The following is a 17323-nucleotide window of genomic DNA, read 5'->3' as shown; positions in this document are numbered from 1 at the left end:
TTGAAGAGAGAGATTCCTTTTCAAAGTGCCTAAGCTTTTGGGTAAAAGGTTAAATATGTGTATTTTCTTAATATGATAATTTAATTAAAATAATTTGAGTAATATCTCCCATCTTTAACATATATCTCAAGTCAGGTAAAAAGCAAAGTATCAATTTTTAGGTATTTCCTTGTCAGCATGAGGATATCACTGTATTGTCATCTCCATTTTGGTGATTTAATTGAAAACAAATTGTGTGCCTCGTCACACAGGAGTCAGGGAACTGTTCTTGTTTTCAGTAAGTTGGCAATAGGCTGCCCAAAAATAAAATCAAGTTGTTACTCACATTTGCTTCAAATCTGGTCATTTGTATAGTGCAGCATGCTTTTTGTTTTGTTCCATTTGATTATTTTGGATTTCAGGCATGTTAGTTGGAGAGCTTTGTTGCATTTTATTGACATGGTGGGAGTCTGAGATTGAAGGGGGGGGTAGAGCTTTCTGTCTCAGTAAACACATCAGCATTAGGAGTCTGAGTTTTATTTGGATCAGCAGGAGTTTCCTGTGTAACTACTTATCTTTCAGGTGTCCAGTTTCACTTTCAGCGTGGCCTTTGCAGTTTGAATATTTTGAAAATGCTATGTGATTTTAAAGTTGTTTTTTTTTTTAAAGGATTTTCTTTTACATCAGAGGCAGAAGTTATAACTGCTAAAGAACAGAAGAAGTTATTGCACCCAGAAATATCTTTGCTTGTTAAAAGTCCTCGTCAATTGTTCATATAAGTGTTATACGTTTGCCTAAAATATGAATAACTGCTCGGTCACTAAACCTTAAAAATTTTTTTTTTCTTAAGAATTGCCAGTTTCTAACAAAAATTGATCTGGAATATTAAGTAGAAAGATTAAAAAGAACAACCTTTTCCTATATAAGAATGCTTTTTGGATCAAATGTTAAGTAATCTAAAATACTAGTTTAAAGTATTCTTCTTTCTGTATTTAATTCTGTATGGATGCTTAGGAAAGCAAAGATATTTGAGGAAAATGAAAGAATTGAAAATAAAAGCTGCTTCTGTGTCCAATGCTTATTGCAACTAGATTTTGTTTCCTTGTAGAAATGATACTTCTGTGAGTTTGAGATTAGGAAACGAATATCACTTGTGTAAAGTGCAACTCACATAATTGTGTTGGCAGGTGAGGAGGGCAATATAACTCATTAACCTGTTGCATTTGGAGACCTAAATTCATATGAAAGTATTATATTGAAGAATGCTGTGGAAATAAATTATCTCAATAATAGAAATATAAACAGATACGTGAACAGTTAATTCAGGAAAGACTTACTACTGGGAAACAGCAAGGAGTGTTAAATCAAGAAGGAGATATTTTAGTAACAAGTGTAAAGACTATAAATTCTCTGCCAGAAATGTTATTGGAAGAGGTAGTACCTTCTGGTAGACCAACTGATATAGCTCAAAAAAAAAACAGATTAACTTTTGAGTAATTTCACTTTCATTGGCAAAGGATTTTTTTGATCACATCATTACAGCAAGAACAAATAATGATAGCTCTTCATAGGATATCTCCAAGAGGACACTTAATTAAAATATTATATTAAAATTGAATGGACCTTTTCAATGAAAAATACTTTAAGAGGAAACTATTTTCCCAATTTGTGTGCCTTCCATAGCACTTTCTAGCAGTTATCACTCCACTGTGCGGTTAATTATGCCAATAGAAATGAGAAATCACAGTGACGTATCTGGATAAGGGCAAAATAATTTTGGAACACTATAGTAACTAATTATAACAAACAGCAAAGTACCTAGTAATATTAATGTCTTTCTTCAGTAAGTAAGTAAATATATCAGTACAAGTGAGAGCTCTTGTGGAATTTTAACAAGAAGTTAGAAAACAAAGTACAAATGACTAGATAGCTATAATGTTATTTGCCACACTTAATGCATTTTTGATGTGTGAATTGCATGTTTTGTAAGTTCATCTGTTTAAAAACTAAATTTTGTAAAAAGAAACCCTGAGGCTGTAATCTTCTTTCAGCTTGTTGTGCTTGTGTTTAGGATAAGCTTGTGTAAACTGAAGGCATATATGCAGGTTTTTTGAGATAAGAATCTACATTCCAGCAGCAAGTAATTATACAATAAACAATTAACTGTTCTAATAAATACAATGTTTTCATTGAAAGACAAATTCATTTTTGAGGTTGCGGTTGCATTAACTATGACCTGGGAGTTTGGGGAAAAAAAACATAGGAACCATCATCAGATACTTTGAATAATCTCATGATAGAAATAAATAGAAGCCTTATTTTATTCAAATAGCTCTACTAGAATTTTGAGATTCTATTAACTGAGATTTTTTGAGACCCTAGAGCTAAAGGTTGTTTTGTATCCAGTATTAATTCTAGTGTTTTCTTTGTTATGAAGGCTGTGTCTGCATCTCTTTTGCAAGAGTAATCATTCAAAATGTTCCACCTCATGTCTACAAGCTAACGTGTTAGACTGTCTTGTAGTCTTTGAGCATACTGTAAGTAAAGGGTTTATTGCAAGGGAGTAAAGAGGGGGAAATGAATCACAGTCTTCACCAAAGGACCAGAATAAATACAAATTTTAAAAATAGTCATTTTTAAATCTCTGGATTTCCCAGTGGGTAGTTTTGAATAGAAATTCATCCGCTTTTTGAATGTAAACTTCTACTAGACAGTGCAAGAGAAGGGATGATACAAAATTATTTGATGTAGTCTGTACCAACCTTTGTGGGTCTCACACCTCCTTAGGAAGGATATTTGCCACAAAGCATAGCCTAGAACATCACTGCAAAGCTAAATGTGCCTCTCTTTTCCTAAAAATACATGAAACAGGAAAAGAAAGATGTTCCACAGTGTAAGTGATATATTTAGTATGACTTCTTAGTTTGCCTTTTAAGCACAAATGAGGGGAAAGTCAGCATCGCATACTTTTACATATGTAAATGCTTTAAAAATACTTCACAGTAAAATTAAGGAAAACTTCTTACAGATGGAAGGATTTCACAAGATCAACTTTTGTGTCACAAGGGTAATTCTTGCTAATAATGCATGCCCAACTTGAATTGAGGATCAGTTTAGAAAAGTATTTTCAGGTGTAGCATATTTTTATTTTAAAAAATGTGAGGAAAACATCATATGTGCTAAGGTTTATTTAGTTTTTCTATCTATGCAAATTTGTCTATTTAAAAAAAGCCTCCACCTTAACTTAAAAAATTTGTCTGATAAAAAATAATTTGCATTTAAATTGGCTTTATTTTATGTCTTGCACAAATATGTGTCTTACATGTGTTATGCACAGAATGCAGTTGTATTTTTGTCTGGAAATGTTAAAAGTTTTAATATACTAGACTGAAAGGTAACCCACAGTATCATACAGTTATGCTTGCTGATTGTTCATAATAATGATGCAAATCAGTACAAATTTCCTTCAGTGTTTAATATGTCAGTTGCTGGTCATGGTGTTGAACCACACAAAAATTTCTGCTCAATAAGATAAGCACATTGATATGCCCACACTGAACTGAGATTTGGTGATTCTCTAAAAGGTAGTTATTACTGTGAATAGTTGTTAAAGTGCCAGGTACTGAGTGCAACTGATAATGCAGCAGCTGGGGGTTTTGGTTTGCTTGTTTTTTAAAGAATTTTAATTCCTTCCTTAGTCTGGCGTGCTGACTATATGAGCACTTCTATGCTCTAAGTAGATAAAATAGAAAATGGATCCACTGTTAATAGATTTCAGACACAGAAACTTATCTAGAAGTCTAAAACCTAGTGTCCCTTATAGGCAGATGTAGAGGTCGCAGCACTCTTACTGGCTCATCAGATCTGCTCTGCCTACTCTTGTCATCTTAATGAAAATGAAGCAAATGCAGTAGTGTTGCCAATTTTTTTATTATTTGGTGACTTCTATAAAAGTTTCCCGTGATGTCATGATTCCTGGCATCAAAAGTTCAAATCTTCCCTTATGCGGAGTGACTGCCCCCTCATCCCAGGGGATCAAAGAGGGTACGTGAAGTCTCCCTCACAGCAGTCAGCAGGGAGAGAAGAAGAGCAGTGGGTTTGGTGGTGTTTGGGTTTTTTTAGAGGGGAGGGGAGGTGTTTTGCTTTTGCGTCTGCTTACAATTGAATTTTGAACTTAAAACAATCTTATGTACACACTGGAGTAAGTGACAGCTACCTTTAAGCTTAACATCCAGAAGGCAACAAAAAAGAAGGTAGAATACAATTATTCAATCACATTGGCTTTCATTTTTTCCATTTGATAGGTGTTAGCTTTTTTGGTTCTGACTTCTGAATGTTTGGAGTTGACAATACAGACAAATACATGCCAATACAGATCATACAGAGCTGAGTCTATGGAAGCTTGAAAGCTTTGGGATTTTGTTTTGCTTCCCCCTCCCTTTTGTGTATTTTTATTTGGAAAACATTAGCACTTTTGTCCAGTTCTTAATTTTGCTTGATATTAAATTTGCATTTCTTTATTTTCTACATTCTTGCTTTTGCATGGACTGAAAAACTGTTTATCTTCAGTTTGCTTCCATTAAGCCTGATTAAACCATCATGTAAAAATAGATGACTCTTTTCAAAACTTTAAATAAAAACTGTACATCATTAACGTGCATTTAATGCTAGGAGGCCTGAAGAATGAGATTTGTCAATATGAGAGCTATTGCTCTCATTATCGATTTTGTTATAAACGTACTGAAATAACAAAATCTTTAAAACACAGTAGTGTTCCTGAGGCTTCCTAGTCATTCCAGCCTTTGTATTAAATGTGGTCCTGTAAGTTTAAATGGAGTCAGAAATTGAAATGTTAGAATGAGCATGTATTTGTAGTTGTCTGCTTGTGCAGATTTTAAATCAGTAAAACATTACAGAACGTGTCCATCCAGTGTTTCTGATAGTTGAACTAAAGAAATCTCACTTTTTCTGAACTACTCCTTTGTAGAATTATCTGTGATGAACTTTGACTTTTCTTTGGCTAGTCAGGTATCATAATTTTTTTTTTTTTTTTTTTAACATTTTTAGTGACATCCTGGCACAACCACATATGTCAGATCTTGGGCTTTTTTTTTTTTATTATTTCTAAAAATTTTTGCCTTGTAGTCAGAGTTTCGTAGTTGTACCTTGTTTCTCTAGCTGTATGTTTTTGTTCATAATGTTTAATTTTTTCCTTAGCTTAAGCTATGGAGGAGGACATCCATCACATTCAGAAACAGAACTTCTTCACAGACAGACATATACAGCTTCTCATCAGCTTCCTGGATACTCTACTACACACCATCCTACTGGTAACTGCCCATATCATGAGATTTCAGCTTAAATAGCTGAAAAAAAACCTGTTACATAATTTTAAGTTAATGGATTTTATAGTTGGAGTTTGTTATGCAGATGGTGGCAAATACTATTAGAAAAGCTGAGTATGTAGTAGAGGGATAACAGTTGCTAACTTTTGTCAAAATATTGTCATAAATGCATGTTATAAAAGGAAGTTATAAAGGGGTATTATGCTTTATAAATTATTGTTTGTTTTTAAAGAAACTTCTGCATTTTTTTTCTTTGAAATACAGCTTTTCAGATTTTGGCCAATGCATAAGGGCCAAATGTTAAGTATGTCTCAAAGCTAGCTGCTGAAATTGTGCCAATTCTTTTAGTCTGAAGCAGATAGATAGAAAAATAATACAAGCTGGAACACACTGTTGCTAGTACTTACATGTACAAACTAAGATGTAGTGCTGTGGAGGAAAGTTAAAATTTGCTTTAAATATAGTAGCGGGTTAAGCTATGTGTTAGATCTACAATAGGATCTGCCTGTGATCCTGGTGATACCCTTTTTCCATGTCAGCACAAGGCAGGGCACGACCTCTTCTCCCTCATTTTGCAACCCAGTTTCCAAGCTCATGGGCTGGGAAGAATCTGTGGTGGCTTGGTCAGGTGTGTGACAAAGACAAAGGGGAGTCAGAACTGCAGGGGGTGTTCCAGAGTGCAGACCCTGCAGTCCTGATGTAAACTCAGTTACTCAAACTGTGTGATCTAACCAGTGGTTTCCATCTAGCCCCCTGCTCTTGAAGGGTATGGGCAACAGTTGCTGAAGCAGGAAATGCAACCAAAAATCCTTCTCTTGTGTTGACCTTGGTCCCACAGAGAAATCCAAACTGTTACAAGTTGCCCAAAGGGGGAAAAGGTTGATACAGAGAAGTCGAACCTATTTTTGAAGGATATCTGTAATGTGTAAATAGTTCATGTAAAAAGTGGAACCGGGAGAATCCTCAGATGAAGGGAGAGTTTGTACTGGTAGACTGAAATATTGTTTCAAAGCATCATATTTGACTTCCATTTAATAATAGCTTTTAAAATGTATTCTCAGGTTTCAATTTACAGATGCAATGCTGTAAAACTGTTAGAACGTTGAAAAATCTCTGTAGTTTAATAGTATTGCTCACATTTCATGGATCATTTTTAGTGGATTATAAATGTATGTCCATCTTATTTGATTGAACTTTTTATAGTAAGTTCATCTGAACTGTCTCTTTTGTCCCCCCTGCCCTGCTTCCATCTAGGTCTTTCGGGAATATTTGATAGCAGTATGCACAGTGCTGGAAGTAACACTAAGGAAACTTCAGTTATGAATTTTCTTTCTGCAATCGAGTCTCGTACCGCTCAGGCAGCCTCTTCAGGATCTACCCTTTTACCACAATTCAGGGCTCCTTCCTGGCAGACAGGTGAAAAATTTCTCTTGAAATAAAATTATCATGGTTATATTGAATGTTTGGGGGGATTTATAATAAAAATATCCTAACTCACTGAAAAAGCTGCATATCTTCCACTTCTTTTCCACCTCAATATTTAAAATCTCAAAATCAGTGAAATATTATTAATCTCTGAGCAGAAGTTCTAATTGTTTAGAAGGGATTTAAAAGTGTAGGATATTATTTTGTCTAATGAGTCAAACTTATTCTCCCACCTTCTATTTGGAATTAGTCTCACTAACATCATAAACATATTCACGTAGACTACTTTGACATCCTAGCAAACCTTTCATTCTCAAACTCCGCTCCCTGTCATAGTTCTTCTGTGATATTGCTACCAAAAGGTTATGGATAACCTTAGCGTCTTGGTACATAAAAGCAATGAGCATGGTATTTTCAAAGAGAGGGTTCCAGATGCATGTTGCATAAAAACAAATGGTCTAATCGACAGACAAACGTGTCCTCTTTTCTGGCAGGCTGACTGCCTCCTACACCCCCCTCTCCCCCCATGCCCCTTCATCTATTAAAACATCTGTACTGAGCAGGAAACTTTCCATATTATGAGATTGCTATAGGCAGCCACACCAAGATAAGAGTGTTGCTCCTGCATCTGTGGATAGTTTCAAGCTGTCCTTAATCTTATGCAATGATTGTGCAGCTGTGCAGTGAATCAGATCCATTTACAGATCTGACAGAAAACATTTCTTTTTTCTTTCTTTGGTGGGATAGTTTTCCACTGTATCAGCAAGCTGATCTTTCTCTCAATGCAGCTGTATGATCAGTAGTCCTCATTCAGGGGAGGAGGCATAAGATAGGAATGGGAAAGAGTTGGACAGTCCTTTTGTTGACAGCTTGCACTTACTGTTGAATGTAATGTGAAGCTGCGTTCTATGAAGATCAACCCAAAAAGCTGATAAAAGAGGATGTGGAAAGGCACCTGCTTTTTATTCACTATGGACAATTTAGGTCAACAAAAAAGCAGATACATGGGAGCACAGATGAAGACACTATTAATCTGTCTAAATCTTAATAACTAGTGGTGTTTTAAAGTTATAATGACCTATCCTCACATCAGATTGTCAGCTGGGAAGAAATCTTTTTTTCTCCCTCTTCTTCCTAGTATTTTCTTCCTTGCAGCCTATCACAGTGAATTCTGAAGAATGGGAGATATGCTGTGGATCAGGTTTGATGTTGAAACTTGTGATTGAGACTACTCAATACTCATTACTAAAAACTCATCTGTAAGCCCATTTTCAATATTATTCTGAGCTTTCTATTTTCCTTTCATACTTTTGCTGCTTTTCTATATCCCTCAGTGCTCCCAAGTATCTTTTAGGAGCTTTGTCTCCTACAAACTCTTTTGAAAAGGAAAAACAAATGCTCTGCCTTCTCTCTTCAAGATGACCTCCTTAAGAAGGACTGTATACTTTCTCTGAACCCTACAACTGCCAGTTTTGGGGGAAAAAGAGGAAAAGCATGTTTGTTACATTCCCCTATCAAGTCTTCCTTGTATGTGTGGGATGTGTTAGCTGTGTTCTGATTTCTTAGGTTAGTGGGGAGGCTGTGCACACATCTTGTTATCTTCACCATATCTTTTGTCTGCTCCTCTTCAAAAATCAAGTAAAAAAAACCACCAGTTCTACCACAGCACTGCTTCTGTAACTGGCTCTCCACTTGTCTGGTATAAGAACTTCCATGCATAGTAAGAAGCGTTTTAATTTCTAGAAGGGAAGGAAAAGCTACATGTTAGATGAGAACTCCTGAACATCCACAGTTAAAGTAGAAATAAATTGTTCCCTTTCTTAGATCCTTTCTATTGAGCCTCTGGGTGTCCCTACCTTTGTTTTAGTTACAGGGATCAGTAAAAGAGAACCCCGATGTACATGATATTTTAGTTTTTTTAAATTAGAAAAAATGCATTAAAAAACTGCCTATGCTTCCTTACTCACACCTTATTGTTGATTGTGAAAAATTCCATGGCATTCCTTCAGTGTTGTATCTCTTCATATCAGTTCATCTGACACTTTCAAAGTGATTTTGTGATGTAAGTTGCAATCAGTTTAAGAAGTTCTAATATATTTTTCAAAATAAATTTGATTTTTTTTTACTGAAGTATTTGTGTCAAAACAAGCCTTTTTTACTCACAATTTTTTATTTCTCCTTAAATCTAATCCAATGCTAACAGCTGTTTTCAGTATCCAAGAAGAATTGAAAATGGTCAAATTATGTCAGTGATTTTAATTCTCTTTTTGATTTGCAGACCCCTTCAAATTTACTGATAGAAATGCTAATTCCTATACAGCAAGTTTAAGCCTTTCTCATTTTCTTTCATAGACTCTTTAGAAATAGTACAAAAACTTCACCAGTACCAGTACAGGTCACAGGATGCAGATCACTGCTGTAGGTCCCATCTTGTACCTCCCAAAACCAGTGAGAAAATTTCACGCTCTTTCAGTTGAAGTAGTATGTTCTATTAGTAAATCTTATTTAAGCAAAGATGACATAACAATGCCAGGATGCAAGTAAGTAATATTATACATTTCAGTTGGGTAGTTATTAACACACTGTATATAGTTGGTAACTATGGATATCCTGTACTCCAGTATTTCACTTTAGAGAACATATAAATCATATTCTTTGTATTGCAAGTCAAAGCCCACCATTAAAAAATAGTTGTTGCAAAGTGTATAGGCTGTTAACTGTTTCACTGTAAGCTCTGAATGCCGTTTCACATAAAGTGAGTTATGAAAGTATTGGTTAGGGTAAATGCGTGAGATGGAATTGCTCTTTAACCATTACAATAGGTATGGTGTAATTTTTGCCTTTTTACTGTATATTGAAGGGAGATGGAGCTTCGATGAGTTATCCTTAGTATGAACTTTCTTTTTAAACTGAAATAAGAACAAATAAAGAGCTTTCATTTTCAAAGCAGAATAATTCTTGGACAATTTTTCATTCCAAATTTGCATCTTAATGTGGTGTTTTTTTTCCCTTGGCAATTCAATGCAGGTATAGAATTTAGAATTCTTACTAAAATGTAGTTCCAGTTTGAAAGTTAGCCCCAATAAGTGCTTCTCAGTATTTTTGTTGTTGTTGTAAAAGGGTGGTGATTCTAAAGAAGCTAATATTTGTAAATGCTGCAAGATCTTACAATAAAATGAGTTAAAGAAATGCAGAGTGTTATAACTTGTAAAGCTTTACTATGTTCTTTTTCCCTTTTTTGTTCTGTTTTTGTTTTTTCCAGGTATGCATTCCTCAACAGCCACAGAACTATTTGTTACTGGAGCATTGCCAACCTCTGGAACATTTCCACCAACATCTGCTTTATCAGCTTATCAACATCCCAACACTTTCAGCAGTAGAAACTTTGCTACTACTCCATCTCTTACTCTTCAAGATACTACTTTCAGTGCTACATCAAATGGTCTCTTAACTACCCATGATCCCTTATTACAAATTAAAACATCACAAGGCACTGTTCCAACTGCTTTGACATTTGAGCGCCTAGGCAGTTCTGTTTTAAGTACCAGTATACCACCTCAGTCATCAACATACCGTTCTGCTCAAGAATCTGCGCCTCATCTTTTGCAACCTCAGTTTAGTTTGTTACCTTCAACCCTTGGAGGAGCTCAGCAGGTTTCTCAGGCGTACAGCACATCTGTCTTTACTGGTTCCACTGCTTCTATTGACAGAGCACTTCAGCGAGAATGTAGTGTTATTAAACACCATCAGCGGCCTTCAAGTACTCAGTCTGTTCAGGCTCAACTGACTGTTTCACAGCATTCCTTACACAACTATTTAACGAGTACGAGCGGAGTTAATTTTCAGGATACATCTAGGCACTCAACGTTATCCTGTAGTCCAGCTGGAGATGTTACTCAGGTGAGCAATGGAGGACCACAGCAGAAGACTTCTCAAGTCACAGTGGAACTTGCTCAGTCTTACACATCTGCAATTCCATCACCTGGTTTTCCATCTGCTTCCACAGCAAAAGTGAAAAACTGTTCTGCAAAGCAGCCTCCAAGGTCAACAAAGACCCCCAAACCTCAAAGTGTAGCTCCCACTGTGCAGACACAAAGCTATCCCAAAACTGCACAAAACCAGAGTTCTGTAATTACAGGCCAAGCACAGATCTATTCTACAGCACAGCTCCCCAGTCTCTTGTCAGTCAGCCAATCCCAAAACTATGTTTCATCCCAGACTCAGAACATGCCACCTGTCAGTCACTCACAGGATTTCTCGTCTAGCAAGGTTGAGAAGCTGCCCTCATTGTATAAAACATTGACTTTTTCTGGGCAATCACAGACTATTACGTCTGACAGTCAAACGCTAAGTTACTCCTCAGATCAACAGGTATTGACTTCGGTTCCAAATGAGAACTACTCTGGGCAAACAAGGGAACTTTCTTCAGTCAGCCAATCTCAGAGCTATTCTTCTAGTCACTCTCAGGGTTTATCTCCAGTTAGCCAATCCCAAGTTAGTTTTTCATCTCAGTCACAAGTTTTATCAGCTGTTAGTCCTTCAGAAAGCTATTCTTCAGGCCAGTCTTTAACATTAACATCACCTTCTCTTCCCTTTTCTGCCTCTCCTCGGATACAAACTCTTCCGGCCTCAAGTCCTAATCAGAACTTTATTTCTTTGCATTCTTCTCAGAACTCTCAGACACAAGAATCCTCCTCTCCACGGTCTCAAAAATTTCTGCCATCTGTCCAGTCTCCTCCCTTTGTATCCCCAGCTCATTCACAGACATTGCAGAACAATAGGCCTTCCTCAGAAACAAAATCGTATGCTAAAAGGAAGTCTGACTCTAATTTGTATGCTTCATCAAAACAAGAAGAAGAATTATCAATGCAGGATATGCAAGCATTGCAACAGCAAGCTTCTCTTGAATCTTCCACCCAAAGGCTAACCGATGATGAAATCAGTGCTCAGGATGCATCCTACAGAGTCTCAAAAGCAGATGACAGATATTCTCAAAGTGTAATCAGAAGTAACTCTCGTCTTGAAGATCAAGTTGTTGGACTTAGCCTTCAAGGATCAAAAAAAGATGAAAGAATGGTTAATTCTGTGGAACAGCTTTCCCAACATATTGGCCATATCACTAGTATAAGCCATGATATAAAAAAGGCAGCTAATCTAATGCAAACAACACAAGTAAATGTGAGTGCTAAAGAACTAAACCAGCAACATTCTCTCATGCATAAGGTGCATGAAAGTAAAGCTCAAGAACAGCAAGGCCAAGCCATTAGTACACCACCACAGGTTCAGCCTCATGCTTTAAGACATCAGCTGTGTTTGCCTAGTGCACAGGTACTTCTGGAGTCTGCTTGTGACTTACAGATTCTTCATCAGTCAATTCTGCAGTCAGGTTTAGGACAAGTAAAAGTATCACAACAAGTGCAAAGAATACAGAGTCCTCAGCAGGTGACACATCCATTCCTTCAAATGGATGGTCATATTATTCAAAGTAACGGGGTACATTCTCAGCAACAGCTTCATACTCAGAATTCAGAAGTAATGAAAATGGACATTTCTGAGCCCTCAAAACCACTACAGCAACATTTGACAACAAAAGATCATTTTACTCAAACAAATCAGCATGATTCAAAGAATCAGTTTGTTTCTCTTAGTTCAATATGTTTCCCAGAAACCATGCTTCTCAGTGATGAGAGGAATATATTGTCAAATGTAGATGATATCTTAGCAGCAACAGCAGCAGCCTGTGGAGTGACTCCATCTGACTTTGCCAAATCAGCGTCTAATGAAGAAGAAATCCAGTCTGTTGAAAATAGCGAGAATTCTAAAACGCAGTTTCGATCAATGGATGTAAGACATGTGTCTTCTGGTTTCAGTGCCTCACCTACTCTAGTTGGAAAGCCACCAAGCATAAATAATATTTCGCTGAACGGAGGCCAAATTACTATAAATCTTACACCAGTGTCAACAATCCAGACAAAAACCGTGAACCTTGATCAACAACATATTGAAACTTCTGATCAAAATGTGCCGACTAGAATGACCTCTCCCACCCTTGCCCCTGGCCAAGAGGAGCAAGAACAAGGGGTTGTTCCAGTTAGGAAACAATCTAGCATCAGTCATGAATCTGAAGAAGATAACGATGTTCCTGTTGATGGTACACTGAATGCAAGAGAGACAGACTTTGTTTCAAGCGGTAAAAGTTTGAGTGAAGAAAGTGCTACATCAGAGAATGATTTTAATATGGGTGGTGATGATGGTACAGTAGCAGGTAACCAGTCAAAAGGTCCATTGCAGCCAATAGCCGTGCCCCAAGGTGGAGAGGGAACCATTAGCAGAACTGAAGAAGAATGCCAAGACTTAACTCTGGGCAATCTTCAGAAGAAAAAAAGCAAAGGAAAAAGCCAAAACAAAAGTGCTGCAGAAGATGACAGTGCAATTCAGAAACAGATAAAAAGAAGTGGGCAATGTAAACGTCAAAATTCAAGAGGAAATGATTCATGTTTGACATATTCTTCTCCTGTTTCTGAAAGCTGTTATGATACTTACCAGCATCAAGAAAGAATGAGGCAAAAAATCAAAGAAGTTGAGGAAAAACAACCTGAAGTCAAAACAGGGTTTATTGCATCTTTTTTAGACTTTCTAAAGTCAGGGCCTAGGCAGCAGTTTTCAGCTCCAGCTGTACGAATGCCAAACAGGACTAGGCGACCAGTTACTCAAATAGTTCGTGCCCCTTGCCTACAGTCGTCTTCAAAGCCTCAGCCAGCAGCAACACCTGTAGCTGTGGAGGTTAGTGGAGAAAGTCCAACCAAAAAAGTTGATGAAGAACTTAAGAAAAATTTAGAAACATTGCCTTCATTTTCTTCTGATGAAGATGATTCTGTGGGAGGTAACCACGATCTTCAGAAGAGCATCTCCACTGCGTTGTCAGCTTTGGATGATACTTCTGACAGAAAGAATAAATCAGGTAAAACAGTTATTACAACTGCATACATTGAAGGAGATTCCTGTAGCCAATGGGAAAAAAATAAAGAATAATATTAGCTGTTTTTTAGTTCAAATAAAGGTTTTCTTGATTTGTTTTTAATCACTGTTACTAAGTCATAATTTTAAGAGTACTGTTCAAATGTTGTGCTGAATATGAACTAAACTAGTGTTTTCCACAATTAGAAAATTTGTAGATAGACTTTTACATGCTCTTTGAGTAGGACACTTCTAACGCTAAAAAATTATTTTAGCCCAGAAGGGAATAATGTCAGTTCTATTTTCTGGCTTAAAATGCTAAATATGATTTTTGTCTGTAAACCTCAACAAACTGTCATGTCCAGTGGTTTTCAATCCCAGCAAGAGGACATGTTAAGAATTGCCATCAGCAAAGGTTGAGTTCTTCCTAGGTTGTTTGTACAGTTCTGTTGATGATAGGGTTGCACTGAGCATGTTTATGAAAATGATTTTTACACTTATAAACTGAACACTGGCTAAGCCAGCCTTGTCCAAGGTGGGAATCATTTGACTTTGATTTCAGGAATATTAACCATCTGCATTGTAGCTTCTTGTTGATATATTGTTAAAAAAAAGAGCAAAAGCTGAGGAGGGAGCCCTTTTTTTTGGCAACCGTGTTGATGACAGCACTACTTAGCTTTCCACATACCTGGCTTTTTAGTTTCACTTGTATTACATCTATGCTGTACGTTACAGACTTCCTCTCAGTTTTCATAGTTTTTAATTGACGCTGCTTTGTTTTGAAGTATTTTCAACATACAGCATATTTTTCCCTAGCTAGATCTTTTCAATGAAATTTGTTTTTTATGGTAGGCAATTAAAACTATTCAACCAATCGCATTACTGTACTTACTCAAGAGTAATACAGTTACCTTCCAAACTAATTGCAGAAAGTGAAATGTTTCCTGAATTCTCAGCACCCACAACCCATTAGTTGGTTCTAAACAAAATACAATGAAGTAATTTCTTGCATTTTTTAGATTAAAGGCGAGATGGACTTTTTACTTTAGGGTTGACAAGATTTAATGAAAAATACATCACGCAATTATATTTTTCAATTTAAATTATAATAATCAGGTCTAAGATACCAGAAGAAGATTTTACTGTACCATGTATTCAGCACAAGATCCCATCTTAATTACTGTTCTGTTTTCTTCTGTGGATTTTTCTATTAAATTATGTTAAGTTTAGCCATTTTGAGCAGGAAAATCTGTTACAGAAGAACATGAAATCAGTGACTCTTTTTCCCTGAAAGCCAAAACAGTAGACAGGGCCATGGTTTGAGCCTCTCCTGAAGTTTATTAACTTTAATAAGCCACATTCTATGTACAATTTTCTAAGGAAATATTTCAAAGTTTTTTCTGTTGCACAGACATTTCCTTTGGTATTTTTTTCAATTATTTCTTTTACAATATTATTGTACCTTCTTTATTATTCATAAGGATGTAATATTTACACCATCAATTTCTGGAATTCATGTTCTTCCTGTTTTGTTGTGTACAAGATTGTATACCATATCAGATGCTTAGTAATGGCTTCTTTCTACATGCTGGTTCTGTAGAACTGCTGGTAATTCCCTCTCTGTCCGTTTTTACACATAAATATGGAAAGACAAATTTAAAACAGTCATCTTTTAGTAATACTGCAGTAGTGTATCCACATTTAAGTATTGTTCTGGAGAATTTGTAAATATACTTCGGGAACTAGTAATGTTATATCTAATTAAAGCCATCATAGCTTTCACTGAACAAATAAATATATTTGTGGTAATGTGATATAATATATCCAGAAGAAAGTATTTCATGGCTTAGCAATTTTACTGAATTGTTTTCATGATTCTTCATGTATCTGGTGTATAGATTTTGTACTGCAATGTTAATATGATACTTAAATAATATCTTCTGGAGTACTTTTATTAAAATATAAGTTGCATTCTCTTTTTTTTTTCTATCTTTCAAGCAAAGTCAACAATAGCTTTGTTATGATTTTTACACTGTTACCTCGTTAGCTTTGAAGCCAGTTTCCTAAGTGATACTAGTAATTACACTATGGCTTTTATAACTTTTTTTTTTTAAGATTAGCAAATCAATGTTAAAATAAATATGTGTAAAGAATATAAGATAATATCAAAAAGGGTTCCAATTTTTTTCAGGGGAGAAAGACTAATCATTTTGAAAAGTTATTTCCATTGGCTGTAAGGCATAGAGAAGAAGAAAGTTCCTTCCTTCCTTTGTTTTGTATCATCAGTTCTCATTGCTCACCACTGTTAATATTATAAAATCATTAGGACATTGCAAAGATTTTAATCTGGAACTTCCAGTTACCTTATTGCAAGATGTAAATGATAAATGTCCGAAAGTTTTCCAGCCAATATTTTCATCTTTCATTTGTATTTCTTTTTCCTTAATCCAATTTAAAAAAGACTTCCCTTATCAGCAGATTGGAAACAAGATTCCCTGTTGTAACTTTTTACTATTGTATTTGCTTAGTCACACAAAGCACAACAGTATTTCCTGTTGATCATGTCTGTAACTATCAGATTGTTTTCTAAGGCATTCATCATTGTTATTTCTAGATGTTAACAGATACAATAGCTTAATACAAACAGAGGTGAAATAGCTATGATATTTTGTTTTTGTTAGTGGTTTAATTGTGGCCAAATTAATGCTCCTATTTTAACTTCTAAAAGAGTTTTTTTCTAGGATAGTTGTTTTTATGTGTATTGTAACAGAAAAGAAGAAAAATACATCTAGTTCCCTTCTTATGTCACTGATCCTTGATTACTTGTTTAACTAAAACTTGTTTTTCTGCTTCAGAAGCTGAAAAAGTGGCAGTTGTTACTGCTGCTGCTGCTGCCACTACTGCTGTAATAAAGCAGGAACCTCCACAGACAACTGCTCCTGTAGTCAAAGTGCAGGAGAAAATGAGTTCAGCTGATCCCCTAAAAGTAGCTCAACAGGATGCTGTGACTTCAGACCAGTTAGCAAAAATACAGGCAACTGTTGCAATAGAAGGATGTACTGATGAGGAGAATACGGACAGTGGAGGAGAGGGCATGTACAGAGAACGTGATGAATTTGTAGTGAAGATTGAAGATATAGATACACTAAAGGTAATCCAAATACTTTCTGTCAGTAAACAAATACATAAAAAATAGAAAACAACCAAACCAAAGAACTCCATGTGAACTTAGCCTCAACAGACTAGCAAAAGGGGAAAGGCCTCATCTTAGTTTTCTGCTGTATTCTAATATTTTCTAGCTGCTGCCAAGATGCCTTAAAGGTGTCCTTCTAGTGTGGGCATTGAATATATTTTGTTATGTGTATGAAACATGTTGATACTACATACCTAATAGAGTAAATCTCTGCTGATATTCTCTATTAGTACTTGAAATAATCAAAATAATTGCACCAAAGCCATGTCATGATAAAGCTTTTTTAATGTTGAAAAGCATAAGTTTTTCAAGGGCTGTTGAGACTACTGTATTTTTTTGAAAATAGTAGGCTTTCAAGAGTAAGATGCTGGAGAAATGTCTCAGACTTTTTCAAACACTCTTGGAATTGTTTTTTCTGGAAGAG

At 35.8% G+C, this 17323-nt stretch overlaps 1 protein-coding gene across 6 annotated transcripts in view; it reads left to right on the top strand.

The window, feature by feature from the left end:
* QSER1 (glutamine and serine rich 1) overlaps positions 1 to 17323 on the top strand; it is a 48532-nt gene that overhangs the window by 12949 nt on the left and 18260 nt on the right. For 4 of the 6 annotated variants that reach the window (XM_067296189.1, XM_013957916.2, XM_067296191.1 and 1 more), the window contains exons 1-4: positions 5137 to 5309; positions 6579 to 6740; positions 10012 to 13710; positions 16562 to 16857. In XM_067296189.1, coding sequence (XP_067152290.1) covers positions 5162 to 5309; positions 6579 to 6740; positions 10012 to 13710; positions 16562 to 16857 — 4305 coding nt within the window. In that variant the 5' untranslated portion in view covers positions 5137 to 5161. Of the gene's footprint in view, positions 1 to 5136; positions 5310 to 6578; positions 6741 to 10011; positions 13711 to 16561; positions 16858 to 17323 lie in introns of those variants that run through there. The other 2 variants (XM_067296192.1, XM_067296188.1) reach the window with 1 other exon arrangement.

The sequence above is a fragment of the Apteryx mantelli genome, chromosome 4 (genome assembly GCF_036417845.1).
Source record: "Apteryx mantelli isolate bAptMan1 chromosome 4, bAptMan1.hap1, whole genome shotgun sequence".
Lineage (NCBI taxonomy): Eukaryota > Metazoa > Chordata > Aves > Apterygiformes > Apterygidae > Apteryx > Apteryx mantelli.
Note: the sequence above shows the minus strand (reverse complement) of the source record. Positions and strands in the feature narration are given on the sequence as shown.